Source organism: Pelophylax lessonae (genome assembly GCF_965119305.1).
Source record: "Pelophylax lessonae genome assembly, chromosome: 2".
In the NCBI taxonomy this organism is placed as follows: Eukaryota; Metazoa; Chordata; class Amphibia; order Anura; family Ranidae; genus Pelophylax; species Pelophylax lessonae.
Genome location: NC_138769.1, coordinates 345,232,129 through 345,247,735, shown reverse-complemented (window position 1 = coordinate 345,247,735; position 15,607 = coordinate 345,232,129). Strand labels below are relative to the sequence as shown.

The window sequence follows — 15,607 nt, the reverse complement described above, 5'->3', positions numbered from 1 at the left end:
GACGTCCCCTCCCGCCCCCCGGGTAACGATCGAGCGGCTCCCGAGCCGCATCGGTCGTTACCGACGGAAAGTCGACCGTCGACTTCAAACCACGGTACCGGGATGATGTCTCTAGCTAGAGGCATCATCCCGGTATAAGCCCGCAAAGTTTACCGACGTAGCCCTACGTCGATATGCGGTAAGTGGTTAAAATGCAAATCCATTGATAACGTTTTGGGAAAGTGTTTTTCTGGATATTTTTTTGTTCTGTCTCTCGCTTTTAATATAAACTTACCATTAAAATTCTAGACTGATCATTTCTTTGTCAGTGGGCAAATGTACAAAATCAGCAGGGGATCAAAAACTTTTCCCTCACTGTATATACACACGTGGATATGTGCGTGTAATACACACACACACACACACACATATATATTGTGTGTGTGTACATACATACATACTGTACATACAATTATCACTGAGATGAATTGTTTACTCTGAACAAGTGAATAGCCTTTATCCTTGGGGGGGGGGGAAAACATACATGGAGCAGTGGATTTCCTGGTCAAAGGATTATACTTTTATGCATATGGTGCTGTCCTATAATCTAGACCCCCAATTCAGTCTGGTAAGTGTGCATTTCTATCTCAGTGAAGGCACGTCACTGTGGAGAAATTGTTTGAAGGAGTTGATATAAAACCTTCTTTGCACAATCATTTGAAGACTCTTGTGTTTTTTTTTTTTTTTTTTACTTTCTGTTATCAGCATTATTATATATATATATATAATTAGAGCTGCACGATTAATTGTAAACAAATCGCGATCTTGATTCACCTCCCCCCCACGATCTTAAAATGGCTTTTCCTCGATTCAAACAGAGCAGAGCTGTTCTCTGCTTACTCACAGCTGTCAAAAAAAAAAAAAAGCCTCTGGCAAATGTTTATCAACATTGTTAAGGCTGTGAGATAACTCAATGTTTTATAATGTATCATTTTGTTCTTTTAGTTCACAGGAATGAACTTTCATCTGTAAGTAAGGGCAGCTTTAACCGATTAAAGACTAATGGCGCTTTTCCACTGCATGGAACCGAAACGGTTCGGCTCGCTTTTGTGCTTTTCCACTGCTGGTACTGCATGGTATAGTGTAGGAACGGTTCGGTACGGTACGGCGGCGCTTTTCCACTGCATGGAACCGAACGGTACGGCTCTCAAAAACAGTACCACCTTGATTGTGGTTCCAAGAGGTACCATACCCAGTACCATATCCCACAATCCTTTGCATGCAGTCACTACTAGCCACTGATTGGTCAGAGAATCCCACCCACCCCGTTGTTATCCCACCCACTTAACTTTAGTACTACTTTAGTGGAAAAGCAAACCATACCGTACCGAACCGTTCCAACACCATACCATGCGGTACCAGCAGTGGAAAAACAAGCAGGGCCGAGTAGAGCCAAGCCGGTACTTGCAGTGGAAAAGTGCCATAAGCCTCTTTCTGACACTTGTTGCTTACAAGTTTAAAATCAGCATTTTTTGCTAGAAAATGACTTGGAACCCCCAAACTTTATATATACACATACACAATCCCAGAGCAGGTCAGGAACCTTTTTGGCTGAGAGCTACGAACACCACATATTTTCCAATGTAATTCCGTGAGAGCCATACACTATATTTCAGGGGTCAGGAACCTTAATTTAAGTAAGTAACTCAGTAACGAATTGCAAAAAGTGGCCTGGTCATTAAGGGGGTAAAACCTCCCAGTGCTGAAGTGGTTAAAGGAGCTGAAATATTATAGTTGACTTCCCCTGTTCACACTAGTGCGATTTGCAGGGCAGGACAATGGAAAGGAGAAATAACCTTAGTGCAAACAAAGTGGATGTGTAGCCCATATGTGCCAAAATGTCAATGTCTGGGGAAATGTTATTAAAAAATCCCACTGTATATACGGCTGCAGGCCTGCAGCACTTCTTCAGTGAGGGTATTGGGAGCCTCTGTAAACTGTGAACAAAAGATAAAAAAGAAGGTGCAGGCTAGCCTATGATTTTTTTGCTTTCTGTGCTTCCCTGTCTCAACTTAGTAATTGCAAATACTCTTTCTGAAAGAGTATTTGCGATTACTTGAGACAGGGGAAGCACAGAACGCAAAATATTTACACTGAGAGTCTGACTGATTGACCTGTCGCTTCAGGACCTCCCTCAGCTCTACGCTGAGCCCGCGCTGCTGCCTGGAGAAGAGGGAGGTAGCCGGTGGTGGGTGGAGTAAATTCAGGAGCGGAGGAGGAATTTGACAATTGCCCTCGCTCTCCCGCTGTCACGTGACGATGCTGACGTCACGTGACATCACTGGTTGCTAGACGCCAAGCGGAATACTAGCAATCAGTGTGGCCGCAGCGCGCAGGCATGGACTCGACTCGGGGCTAATAATGATATACTCATAGCAGGAGACCCTATTTGTCTGTGAGCCAGATGCAGCCATCAAAAGAGCCACATCTGGCTCGCGAGCCATAGGTTCCCTACCCCTGCCCTAGAGAATAAAATGTCAATCATTGCAATCGTTTATGTCACACTGTATTTGCGCAGCGGTCTTTCAAATGCAGTTTTTGGGAAAAAATACACTAATGACGTTTTAAAAAAAGCACTGCAGAAACACTCAAAAGCAAACTGCATAGGCCCCTTTCACACAGGGGAGTCCGTCAGCGGACTCAGTTTTTCTCATACAATTTTTTCTCATACAATACCAAATTGTACGAAAAAAATCTGAAGACCAAGATCACACATGCTCAGGAACGACAGAATACATCATTTCCAAAGTTGCATTCTATCATAAGAGAGTTTTCAAAATTTTAGTAATCTTTGTTTCCAATATGAGACTAGCATGCAAAAAAAAACAGACAATCATTCGTCTGATGTACTCATTGTGTGTTCCAGGATTTAGGCTATTTAAAACACTAATTTTTATCATTCCTACAAACTTCTGTTTAAAAAAAAAAACAGCTTTTCTTGAATGTTTAAAACCACATGACAGTAGAGTAATCTAGATCATTTAAAAAAAAAAGAAAAGAAAAAACAGGTACACATTTACTGGTAGATGCAGTTTGCGGTCATGGTGTGCTCCACTATGAAAAAATATAATTTAAAATGTATTTTCAGCAAACAAAAAATGTCAGTCTGTTGTCTTCAGTGGTTTGGTTTTGTTTTTCTAATGTAGTGTACATTTCAACCTGCATTTTACTCTCTCCTGATCCAGTGCATTTGTCCATTACTTTTTTTTTTTCTTTCCAGATTAGCTTGTTGTTTTTTTTTTCTGCTAATCACACAATTACACTAATCGTTGCATTAATTCCTATTGCTTTCTTTTCTCTTTTAATGCTTCCCCCAGTCCATCTGGCATGTATGATTATGACTTCGAGTAAGTGTGATTCTTTGGTCTGTACAACAGCTTCTGTTCACTTCTGCAAATGAAAATAATCTGTGCATGTATATATGTTGTGTGCTGGGCTTTAACTATTAATGAATTTTGTTCTAGCTAATATAAGTGGCTTTTAATGTGAATCCATGATTTTGTACTGCTGCTACAGCCATTTTCTCCCTCTTTCATTTTTTGTTCTGTGGTACAGACACATTTTAACCTGCTTTTCCTCTAAAGTTAAAATGATTCTGTATATTTTTAATGTTTGATAAGATTACATTGAGAGTCCATTCACACTGCTGTGACTTGTGAGGCGACTTGTGTGCCCTCAAGTCGCCCCAAGTCGCTTGACCTAACAAAAGCAATGTTAATCAATGAGTGCCGTCTTAATTGGCACTACTGAAGTCGCTCCGACTTCTGAAAAGGGTCCTGTACTACTTTGAGGCGACTTGTGATCTGACTTGTTCCATAGACTTCAATGGGAGTCGCCTCCTTATCTTAATTGAAGCGACTTGTGATCTGACTTTCCATTAAAATGGTCCTGAACAGAAAAAAAAGATAATTTTTCTTATAATTATTAATAGCGCAGGCATATGGTTTCCCCCCTACCTGGGCATTTTTGTTGCAGGCATTTTTGGAGGCAGGAATTACTATTTTTGGATTAAGTGTCTGGGTAGTGGCTTCTCTCCACCTGGGCTTTTTTTTTGCAGGCATTTATCGGACATTTTTTTGGGCGTCTTTGGAGGCAGGCATGACTTTTTTGGATTTAGTGTCTGGGGGGGTTTTAAAAAGTGTACCTGTGAAGTTTCAGCTCTGTAGCATGTCCAGAACCAGAAAAAAAAGGTAATTTTTCTTATTAATAGAGCAGGGTAGTGGCTTCTCTCCACCTGGGCTTTTTTTTTTGCAGGCATTTATCGGGCATTTTTTGGGCGTCTTTGGAGGCATGCCTGCCTCCAAAGACGCCCAAAAAATGCCCGATTAAATGCCTGCAAAAAAAACGCCCAGGTGGAGAGAAGCCCACTACCCTGCTCTATTATTAATTATAAGAAAATGTATCTATCTTTTTTTTTTTTTTTTTTTCTCTGGTTCTGGACATGCTACAGAGCTGAAACTTCACAGGTACACTTTTTAGACCCCCCAGACACTAAATCCAAAGAAATCTCTTTTTTTTTTTTCAATAATTTGCTCTCTATCAAAAACGACAATTTTTAAGAACTTTTTTTTGTGTGATTGAGCATGACCCAGAACCATCATATTCTGATTGGCCAAATACAAAGTCGTCTATCATACAAGTCGCGTTGAATACGCGCAAAGTCGCGCTGAAGGCGCGCTAACAAGTCGCCCTTTATGTGGCGACTTAGAGGTCGCGGCAGTGTGAACCGGCTCTAAATGGATCCCATTGTCAATGTGTATCACTGATTCCAAATATCAATGTGTGTCACTCATTCCAAAATGTTACATAGTTACATAGTAGTTGAGGTTGAATAAAGACAATAGTCCATCCAGTTCAACCTGTGTAGGTGTGTGTGGCCATAATCATCTCTCATACCCCTGAATGTTTTAATCCTTGAGCTGTACGTCCAAGAGTCTTTTAAAAGTAGCCATACATACTTCCCGCAGTTACTACAATTTGTGGTAGAGAATTCCACAGTCTTGTAGCCCTTACTGTAAAGAACCCACTGCGTAGCCTGAGGTTAAAACACTTCTCCTCTAATCGCATTGTATGGCCTCATGTCCTCATGCATTCCTTGCGACTGAATAGTTTTTTTTCTATGTTGAGATCACCGTTGAGGTATTTATAAATCGCTATCATGTGTTTTTCTTGCTCATTTATAATTGATTTCATATGTACATGAACACACACTACTTCATGATTATCAATGTATGTTGCGCTTCTGATCCTTCCTCCCATCTCATTGCTTACCATGCACACCGTAGTTTTTATACACTTTTAAACTGGGTTTGTTTGACCCAGCAGATTAAAGTGTCCTGAAACAAACCATTTTTATGGTTTCTATAGAGAATCTTAGGGGTCTAATTTATAAAGTAGTGAATGTGACTTTCACTAAACCTTCTTGGATGAATCAATGTTTTAGAGATTGTAAAGGTTTATCCCCCCCTCCTTTTTTTTTTTTTTTTTTCTCCACACGTTTTCTACTTACCTGCTCTGTGCAATGGTTTGGGGGTCCCCCACTGCCGCTCCGAGCTCCTCCTCTTCTTCACATACTACCATAGGAAGCCACTTCCTATGGTGCCACATGTTTGATCCTGAGCCATGTTGCATTGGTCTATTGATAGGCACAGTGCGACTTGGCTCCGCCACCCGCTCCCTCCTCGCAGGATTTGATTCACACAGACCATAGCTCCTGCTGATCAAGCGGAGCCCTGTGAGGAGAGAGAGAGAGAGAGCAGCTCTGGTTCAAGATCTGGCTTAAGTAATTATTTAGAGGAGGCTGTGGGGAGCTGAATATAAAGTTGTGTTTTTTTTTTTTTTTTTTACCTTCATGCAGAGAATTTAAGCTTAAACACCTTTAGCATTTAGAACCACTTTAAATGCATGAACCTGCAAAATTCTTCTGCAGTGAATGTTTGCAGGATGTCCGTTTCCCTTCTTTATAAATATGCCCCTTTTTAGTGATCAGTTGCATTGATCCATTTTAGTTTTCCTAATCGGAACTGAGTGAGATTGCAAATGTGTATTGGTGGAATTTAGGTTATTGAATACTGAATTAAATGCATACAGTACTAATAATGGTGATAAAGGTTTCCATGGACTCTGTATAAGGCTTTCAGACATGCTGTCTTCTTCCAGACGCTGCACATAAGGCCAGATTCTTACATATGCGGCTACGGCTTCCTGCATGGGGTCTGGTGCGTTCCTGTTTCACCGGTTCAGGTGTGAATTGGGTTTCCAATATTGGCACCTGAATCGGACCCAAAGATGCACAGGACCCTTTGTGAATGCGGACTGCATCTTCCCCAGACCTGTGTGAACCAGTTTCATTGAGAACTGGTCGCACTTGCCTGTCATGCGACTTGGATGCAGGAATGCCCGCATCCAATTTGCATATGTGCAAACCCAGCCTTAAGATCATTCTTTTCAATCGTGCATTTACGTTTTGTCTTTTAAACAGGGAAGCTATTGTAGATATCACTTGGCACAAGGTTATCATATAAAAACAGTGATTGTATAGATGTTTTCAGCCAGACCCGTTGATTGGCTCCACCTCTAGCTAATCTGCGTTTGCGTGTGTCCCCACTATCTGCTACACGAAGCGACGTACAGGTATGTCGTTTTGCATAACTGGGCCGATCTGCCGCCATAAAACTACAGCGGCTGGTCGGCAAGTGGTTAAATAAATGTTTAAAACGAGTAAATATATTATACCTTCCTATCTATTTACTAATGCTAGCAGTATGAGTATTAAAAATAGCCAATGATGAGTAACCACTTGCTGCCAAATTGCATACCTGTTAGATCATTTGATGTCTAGTGGTTGTACCAGGATGATGCCTGCAGCTACAGGCATCATCCTGGTACCATTTTTTTTTTTTTTAGAGCCGACTGTTGGCTCTTGTTATAGCAATGGAAGTGGCTAACTAGGGCTCTCCCCTCAGATCGCGAGACCTGAGCTACCAGCCGGCATGTTTTTTGGCTTGCCGGAGTCCCATACAAAGCTGGAATTGGCTTTGATCAGGTCTCTGCTATGGTAGCCTGGAAATGATGACGTGACATCATTTCTGGTTTACCTGGCTGTCAAAGGCTTTAATTTTTTAAAATGGAAAGCATTCAAAAAATGCAGATTTTGGCGTTTTGAATGCTTTCAGGTGCAAAGGATGGATTTGGGGTCTTATTGACCCCCAGATCCCTCTGTAAAGGGTACCTGTCGCGTGCCTATTTCTGTCACAAGGAAGTTCCTTGTGACAGCAATAAGTGATTTAAAAAAAAAAGTAAAGCAACAGTGTGCTTTGCCGCCTGTGCTAGCGGCAAAGGCAAACTTGTGTGTCGGTCCCGCACACATGCAAACAGCGATCGTCCCACACATGTGAGGTATTGTTGCAAATGTCTGATCATGGGCAGTATTTCTAGCACTAGACCTTCTCTGTATGTCTAAAGTGGTAACCTGTGAAAGCTTTTAAGGCGTCACCTATGGATAGTAAAAGTTACGCCATTTGTCACGTTTGGTGTCTATTTACTCAGCATAGCATCTTTTATATTTCCCCAAAAAATGGGTTATGTATTTTTTTTTTTAATTTTAAAAAATGTAAACTCTGCACAAATGCCGCGTGACATAAAAAAATTGCAAAACCCACCAATTTATTCTCCAGGGCCTCCTGCTTTAAAAAAAAATATATGTTTGGGGGTTCTAAGTGATTTTCTAGCAAAAAAAGGATTTTCATATGTATACAAAGTGCCAGAAAATGCCTGGTCTTCAAGTGGTTTAAGAGTGAAGTTCCACTTCACATGACCTCACGGCCATAGGTAACATTATTCTTTTTATCTATGTGGATGTTCACAGGGCTGCCGAATGTATTGTCTGACAGATCACATCAGAAATTACATTCTTATTAAAAGTTAAGGGTTTGTTGGGCAACTAGCATTTTCAAAAGTAACAGTCCCAGCACAAGTTTCCTGCAAAATTTCAGTAATCTGTTTCTGCGCTAGCGTGCTACAAATTTTATTTTAAGAGAGATTTTTTTTAGGAGCCTGTCCCTAGACTGTTCTAGCAGGTTATACAGAGTTTACTCACTTCTTGAATATTCGTTTGGTGCCGCAGCGTGGCCTTTAAAGTATCACCCCTATTTATTTATTTTTTGCCATCAGACCATGCAGGTCATACTTTGTAAGAGATGATCTGCATTTCAGGCCCTTTTTTTAATTGTAAGCAATTTTTCCATTTAGATTAGATTTTGTAGAATTTTAAGATTGGTCGGGAGATTGGTTCTGTCCACTTCCAATGATGTTTTTTTCTAATAATCATTGTGGGACACTGTCACAAAAAAGTAACAACTTATTACTTTTAAAACAGAATTCTAATAATTGTTGAAGTCCATCTACTTTGTTTTCAGTCTCTCTATCTCCCGTTCCAGCCCCGAGTGACGCCTGCGGTCCTATGCTCATGTGTAAGTGCCACCATAGGGTTTCCTTTAGTAGTCTGCATACATAATGTACAAGCGTGAGCTTATGCTGGTGTAGTTTAGTTACGTTTTTTGTGACTGTCCCTTTTTCTAACTGCAGTCATTTTTACACCTTTAGCCAATACATTTTAAAGTTGTGTATATATCGCGTGCATAACTAGAATCTGCATAAAACTCTATATAGTAACTTGGTTCTCAATATTGCCTCTATAAAAAAAAAAATGTTTTTTTCTTTTGCATCTTACATGTGTTTTATATATTTCTTTTTGAAAGGATTGACCTCAAGCTGAACAAAAAGCCCAGATCAGTAAGTATTTGAAAATATTGCCTGTATTCATCTGAAATGTTTTTCTTTCAAATATCAGGTCTTTATATTTTGCATAAATGGTTTCCACAGGGTCATATTTACATTTCATTATATTTACTTAGTTTAATTATTTTTTAATTAACAAAGTAAATGTAATAAGACAGTTTATCAATCCTATAAATGTAGTGGCTGTTTTTTCCTTTTTTTTTTTGGCTGTTTTTGCCTTTTTCACCTGGTGACCTAGCCAGTAACACGTAATCTGTCCTTGGGTGTCTCATTCTGGATGGAGGAGCAATGGCATACATCTTTGGACAGCAGCATTGTCAGTCTGGGAAGAGGATAGTGTTAAATGCACTAACATACTTGGATGGACTTGACTTACAAATTAAAGTTGAACTAAACCAATTTTAACAGTTTCCCAAAACCGTTCAATTCAAGGCATACATTACATTTATTTATTACAGGTATTTCTATAGTGCCAACAATTTATGCAGTGCTTTACATATATATTGTACATTCACATCAGTCTCTGCCTTTTAACCACTTAAGCCCCGGAAGATTTTACCCCCATTCCGACCAGGGGGTATTTTGCGATTCGGCACTGCGTGAATTTAACGCACAATTGCGCGGTCGTGCGACGCTGTACCTAAACGAATTTGACGTCCTTTTTTTCCCACAAACAGAGCTTTCTTTTGGTGGTATTTGATCACCTGTGCGATTTTTTGATCACGCGCTATAAACAAAAAAAGAGCGTCAATTTTGCAAAAATAGCAATATTTTTCACATTTTTTTATATGAAATTCCCCCCAAAAAAAATGTAAAAATCAAAATTTTTAAAAATTTTCGGCCAATTTGTTTTATGCTACCTATGTTTGGTAAAAAAAAATCGCAAAAAGCGTATTTTGATTGGTTTGCGCAAAAGTTATCGCGTTTACTAACAAAGGGAAAGATTTTTGTCATTTTTGTTGTTTTTTTTTTTAACGCGTAATGGCGGCGATCTGCGATTTTTTTTTTTTTTTTTTTTTTGCGGTACTGCGACATTGCGGCGGACAGATCGGACCCTTGACTGACATTTTTGACACTTTTGGGGTTACCAGTGACATTTCTACAGTAATCAGTGCTATACATATGCACTGTTACTGTAAAAATACACTGGTAGTGAAGGGGTTAACTTTATTTGGAAGGGAGGGGCTGTGTGTGTCCCTAGGGGCGTGGTTTCTACTGTGATTGGCTGTGGCTCTAGCTGTAAGGACACTGATCAACGGATCTACATACCAGATCCGTTTTATCAGTGTCTTTGCAGCGAGGAGAATGACAGGCAGTTTGTTTACACAAGCTGCCTGACATTCTCCCTCTCCCCCGCCGATCGCCGAGTGACCGGCGGACATCAGGTCCGCTGGTCACACGCGCGGGGGGGTCCGTGACCACGCGGGAGCGGGAGCGCGCCCCCGGGGGCGCGCGCTCACCCCCTAGACCCTCACAAGCAAGCAACGTAGCCCTACGTTAGTTTGCCTGTGAGGGGCTGACCGCCGACGTAGATAGTCGTGCGGCGGTCGGCAAGTGGTTAAGGAGTTTACAATCTAAGGGCCCTATCTCTCACTTTTTTTATACGCATATTAGGGACAATTTAGACAGGAGACAATTGACCTACCAGCCTTCTTTTGGAGTGTGGTAGGAAACCGGAGTACCCGGAGGTACTATGGCAACTGTTGATCATACAAAGGCTATGATGGCAGCTTCCTTGGCTGTAAAGGACAGGAGGGTTTAGTTCCACTTTAAAGCTGAACTCCAGCTAAAACGTTTTAAGCTCTTACAGCAATTCTTTTTCATTTTGTGATCAAGGTTTTACATTAATAAATGCTGACCATTACAAGCACCACCTAACAGTGGTTAAATGGTTTGTCTCTGCCTTTTCTGGAAAAAAAGTTACATGTAGAGTGATTGGATGACAATAGGGGAAAATCCTAAAATAAGAAAAATAATTGCAACCTCCAAATCGAAGTATTGCAAGTTGCAATAGGTAATTTTTTATTACCGCTTTAATGACATTGTGTTATTTATATGTGAGCAATGGCATGGTTTGCTACAAATGGCCAGGCCACTCCTATTTACCTCAGGCACAAAAGCATACAATTTTCTTTGAGCATTTACATGAGAATTCATTCTCATGTTGATATGCTTTCCTTTGTAAGTCTCTTTAATGTATAAGAGAAAAAGGGAGACTACCATTGCTGAAACCCTTTTTTTTTTTTTAAATAAACGTTCCCTGGCACTCTTAGTAGTGCTTTGGCTTCTATGCTGATGCTGATCTAACAATAAGTGTAGATAAGAAAATCTGACATTCGTTTACACCATGCTTGCTTTAGGTCTGTAATTTAAAAATACTTAAATGACAAATGTTGCTTAATTGTTCTTTATTTTTACTTTGTTCCTCTGATTGCTGCCCACCTGGTCTTATACTTAACCTTCAGCCCAGATCCAGCGATCTTCGCTGCCCTTCTCTAAGCCACACAGCCTTTCCCCGAAAATGGCAGCTTGTACTCAGCATGTGCACTGAAGTTGCATTTATTCCTAGGGAAAAGATGTACCCATGGCAGCCTTGAGCAGTTCCTCGGATCATGACTTTCTTTTTAAAATTGTATAGGCCTGTGATGCATATGTGCAGTTCGAAGTCTGTGCAGCTCGAAGCAGGGTTGCAATCACTGGATCAAGGCAGAAGGTGCACTCCTGTGGGTGGAACCAAGTGGGAAAAAAAAAAAAAAACACTACAGTTGTACATTCGGTCAGACACATCCAGGCATCTAGCATTTTTTTCTTGGGGGGCCAGTGGTGGCAGCCTCCTTGAGCTAGCCATATAATGTTAAAATTTAGTCCAAGTCCTAATGAACCAACTGAAATTTGATCAATGGGTGACCATTATGGCCACCTCTAGTCCAACACCCCCTTATTGAAAAATCGAAAGAGCCTGACCGAAAATTGTTAGCCGAACAGTGGTTACATCCAATCGGATACTGCCACTGTGCCCAGGTATTTTAACAGCCAGCAGGGCTGGCTGTCAAAATACAATGGTCACAGCAGGAAATTCCTCCATCCGCACTGTAAAGCTTTTCTAGAGGAATTTGTTAAGCCTGCAGAATGAACAAAAATGTGTCAATGTACGGACTACTTCACTTCCCTAATGACAGTTGCTTTATGATAAACAGAGAGGAGCCTGAAACTGGCTGATGTTGACTATGGTCTGTGAATGAGAGTCAGTTAATGGACCACTGTTTAATAGGCTAGTCTTTTTGACATTTGGTTTGCTTTCCTGTTTTCACCTCTAGTAAACTCAAAGTAGCTTTCTGCATTGCCATTTTCTATTTTGTTTGAAATGAAAATAAATAAAAAATTCTGAGCTGCTCTAAAAGCCTACACAATACCTTGGTTACAGATAGTTATGGAGCCTTTTGTGTGTTGCTGTGTTCTTAAAGTTTTTTGGCTTAATACATTGAAACCACTTATTTATTTTTTTCTTTCTTAAGGATTATTAGTTTTGGTTACTACTTCAAGCAAGACTTTCAAGAGAACTGACTTCCAGACCAAGGATTTTCACTGTTACTTCAAATAAGACACCAGCATGCGTGTCTAAATTTACCAGCTTTTATGTTTTTTAATAGATTTAGGCAACGTTGTGGTATGTGTAAACAGCTGCTTTCTATGTGCCTTTTTTGTTGCTTTTTTTTTTTTTTGTGCCAAGTTCAGCTCACATCGTGAGTGAAACTCAGCTAATGCTGCTTGTGGCTTTCTTTGATCCTGCAGTTGGGTATCTTGTCTCAGAGTTGAGTAGAAGCAGATAGGTCATGTCCTATTTTACCCCCCTCCTGTATACTGCACAGTAGCCACCCCTTTAAACCAGATTAATGTTAGGTATTGCATTGACTGAGTTCCATTCACCCTCCTATTAAATTAATACCTAATGAGACAGTTTACATAAATCTTTCCTCTAATATATGGAATCATTTTATGTAATTGGATTTGATATACATTTCTTTTAATTCTGGTATTTAAGGATCATTTTCCAGCAGAATGAAACCGCTGCAGGTATAAAGTGCAGACACTTGTAGGTTCTTATACATACCTGCAGCCAACCTCCTAAAAGTCTGTGGTTATGGCAGTCTGCCATTAGACCATATCGGGCAAAACCTGTGCCACTTTCTAACAATGCTAAAGGTTGCCTGCACCATTATGCCTGTAGACCGTTAAGGAGGTCCATCATAGTGATGGGCAATAGTAATGTGTGGAGCCTCATCATTCAGAACAACCTGGTATTTGGACATAAATTTAGGCATTTGGAGGCTGCTTCAGGTATGTGTAAGCATCTCTAAGTGCACCTTATCCCTCTTGATAGTCTCTTTAAAGCAGTAGTATAGTGTAAATTTGACTTTATCCAAATTTACAGCTTACCATAAAATGTCTTTAGGGATGGCTTACTATGCAAAAACTAAAAAAAATAGCCCTTATATGGCCTGGTTTTCTATTTAAGGCACTTGCTTGTTTTCCAAATATACCACAGCTTATTTATTTGACATACATTGATATGGCCTAGTGTGACATCTTAAACAAATTTGTAGCACCTTATCATGTGGTCTTGCATTTCCATAGTTTTCAAATTTACTTTCAAGATTGAAAATAGTAAATTTATTGTCTTTGCTTTTTAAAAGTTATATTTTTGCTGACACAGGAGAACGCTGAAAAGATTCTCCAAAATAGAACTCAAAATTTTAGATATTTACTCTGTGTAAAGTAAGGCATTCAGTACAGTTGTGCTTGGTTATTTTTGCTGAGTACAAGCATCAGAATTTTTTCTTATTTTGGTATTTGTAAATGTGTACATATTTTATACTGTGGACTTTTTTTTTTTAAGGTATTTGTTTTTAAAGTTAAAAACTTTGGGGTTGATTTACTAAAACTGGAGAGTGCAAAATTTGGTGCAGCTGTGCATGGTAGCCAATCAGCTAATTTGAGATTGTTCAAATAAAATTTTAACCCAAAAAAAAAAACCTGGAAGGTGATTGGTTTCTGTGCAGGGCTCCACCAGATTTTACACTCTGCAGTTTTTAGTAAGTCAACCCCTGCGTGTACTAAAGAATTGGGGTAGATCTCTGACCAGTAAACTGTTTTTGTTCAAGTGAAATTTAACATGCACCTGCAGTTACCATTTTTTTTATTTTTGCCCCTGGTCCTCGGTCTTTTACTTACACCCCTCCGCTCCAGTAAGATATTGACTTTGTGGTCTCAGCTGGTGCCATGCATGCGTTCTGAAATCTCTATTTAGTTGCGTGGATAGTTCATACATTGGATTTAATTTGCATAATGTGCTCTCTGTAAGTCGGATGCTTGTAACCTGGGAACCGTCTGTATAAACGACTCCTACTTACAAACTGAGAGAGACAACAGGAAGTGAGGAGAAATCTAGCCTTAGAAAGGGAAATTCACTCCTGTGAAGGATTAAAGGCATGCAGGGCGCATAAACGGGTCTGGCCAAGTCTGTTTTAACAAACGGGTGTGCAGTTCTGATTAGGCCACATGGCCAGTACCTTGCTGGATTGAGGGACAGATGAGTAAAAGACGGGGTAGTGGGGACAGGAGGATTAAAAATATAATTTGCTTAGAATGCTGTTGCTTTAGGCTCTCCAGGAAGCAATAATTTAAAACCTTAAGTAAATGTTTCCTTTCTATAAATTTGTGTACAGCAGTGAGTTTTGCTAATACTGTTGGAATCTCAATGCCAAGTCTTGTAAATGATGCATCAGCATAGGACAACGTCAAGGGGGAAAAACACTATTTCTGAGTTCTCATCTAAGGAAGAACCAGGGCGTAACCTGAAATTGCTGTTTCATGATGACATTTTTATCACTTTCATAGCCCTCATCAAATCCATCTCACACTACTGGTCAAGGGTTTGAAGGAGCGATTGTGTGATAATCTACAAAGGCAGATGCATTTATTCCATAGCTGCAACAGGGGGTGCTTAAAGAGGAGTCCAATTTTAAGCAATAGGTTTTGAATATCTTGAATTATTATTATTTTTTATATAGGCAGCCAAGATATTTAGAGGTGCAAACTTGGGTATGATTCTGTACACCCTTACTGAAATCTCACCAGGGCATATTTTGTGACATCCTCCTGTTTTAAGTCTAAATGAGCCTATACGCAATAGTTAAATGGAGGTGATCTTTTTCTGTCCCCTTCTTGGGTTGTTAAAATTAAAGTTCTAATGTAGGAGAATAAAATTTCCTCTCATCCATTTAAAAGGACCGTGCATCTAAAACTGTTCTTGCAGCAAAATTTGCATAGTGCCTATGTTAATCACTCCTAGGGGTTGATTTACTAAAACTGGAGACTGCAAAATCCTGGTGCATTTGTGCATGGTAGCCAATCAGCTTTTAACTTCAGCTTGTTCAATTAAGCTTTGACAAAAAAAAAATGGAAGAGCTGCACCAGATTTAGCATTCTCGAGTTTTAATAAATCAACCCCTGGTGCAACCTTTTAATAGTCTAGTAATAGTAATTTTTTACAGATATGATTACAGTAAACTTTTACTAGAGGTTGCTGGTTTCTGCCATTTTATTATTGCTTTGACTTGTTTAATTAAAAAAAAAAAAGAAGTGGGGTTTATCTGCTCAGCGCCCATATGCTTTGGATTTCATTTTTTAATGGTTAGCATACAGATTACCTAACCAAACTGTATATACTGTATTTTATTTTTTGCCAGAGTAACAGCCTCCTCATATA

At 39.7% G+C, this 15,607-nt stretch overlaps 1 protein-coding gene across 4 annotated transcripts in view; it reads left to right on the top strand.

The window, feature by feature from the left end:
• Positions 1 to 12,712, top strand: part of MEAF6 (MYST/Esa1 associated factor 6) — a 36,337-nt gene extending 23,625 nt beyond the window's left edge. The window contains exons 6-9 of one of the 4 annotated variants that reach the window (XR_014224966.1): positions 3,357 to 3,386; positions 8,478 to 8,510; positions 8,799 to 8,832; positions 12,354 to 12,712. Coding sequence is in view for 3 of the 4 variants with exons in the window: in XM_082247258.1 (XP_082103384.1) it covers positions 3,357 to 3,386; positions 8,799 to 8,832; positions 12,354 to 12,362 (73 nt within the window). In the remaining variant the exon portion in view is untranslated. Of the gene's footprint in view, positions 1 to 3,356; positions 3,387 to 8,456; positions 8,511 to 8,798; positions 8,833 to 12,353 lie in introns of those variants that run through there. The other 3 variants (XM_082247258.1, XM_082247259.1, XM_082247260.1) reach the window with 3 other exon arrangements.
• Positions 12,713 to 15,607: the final 2,895 nt, after the last annotated feature.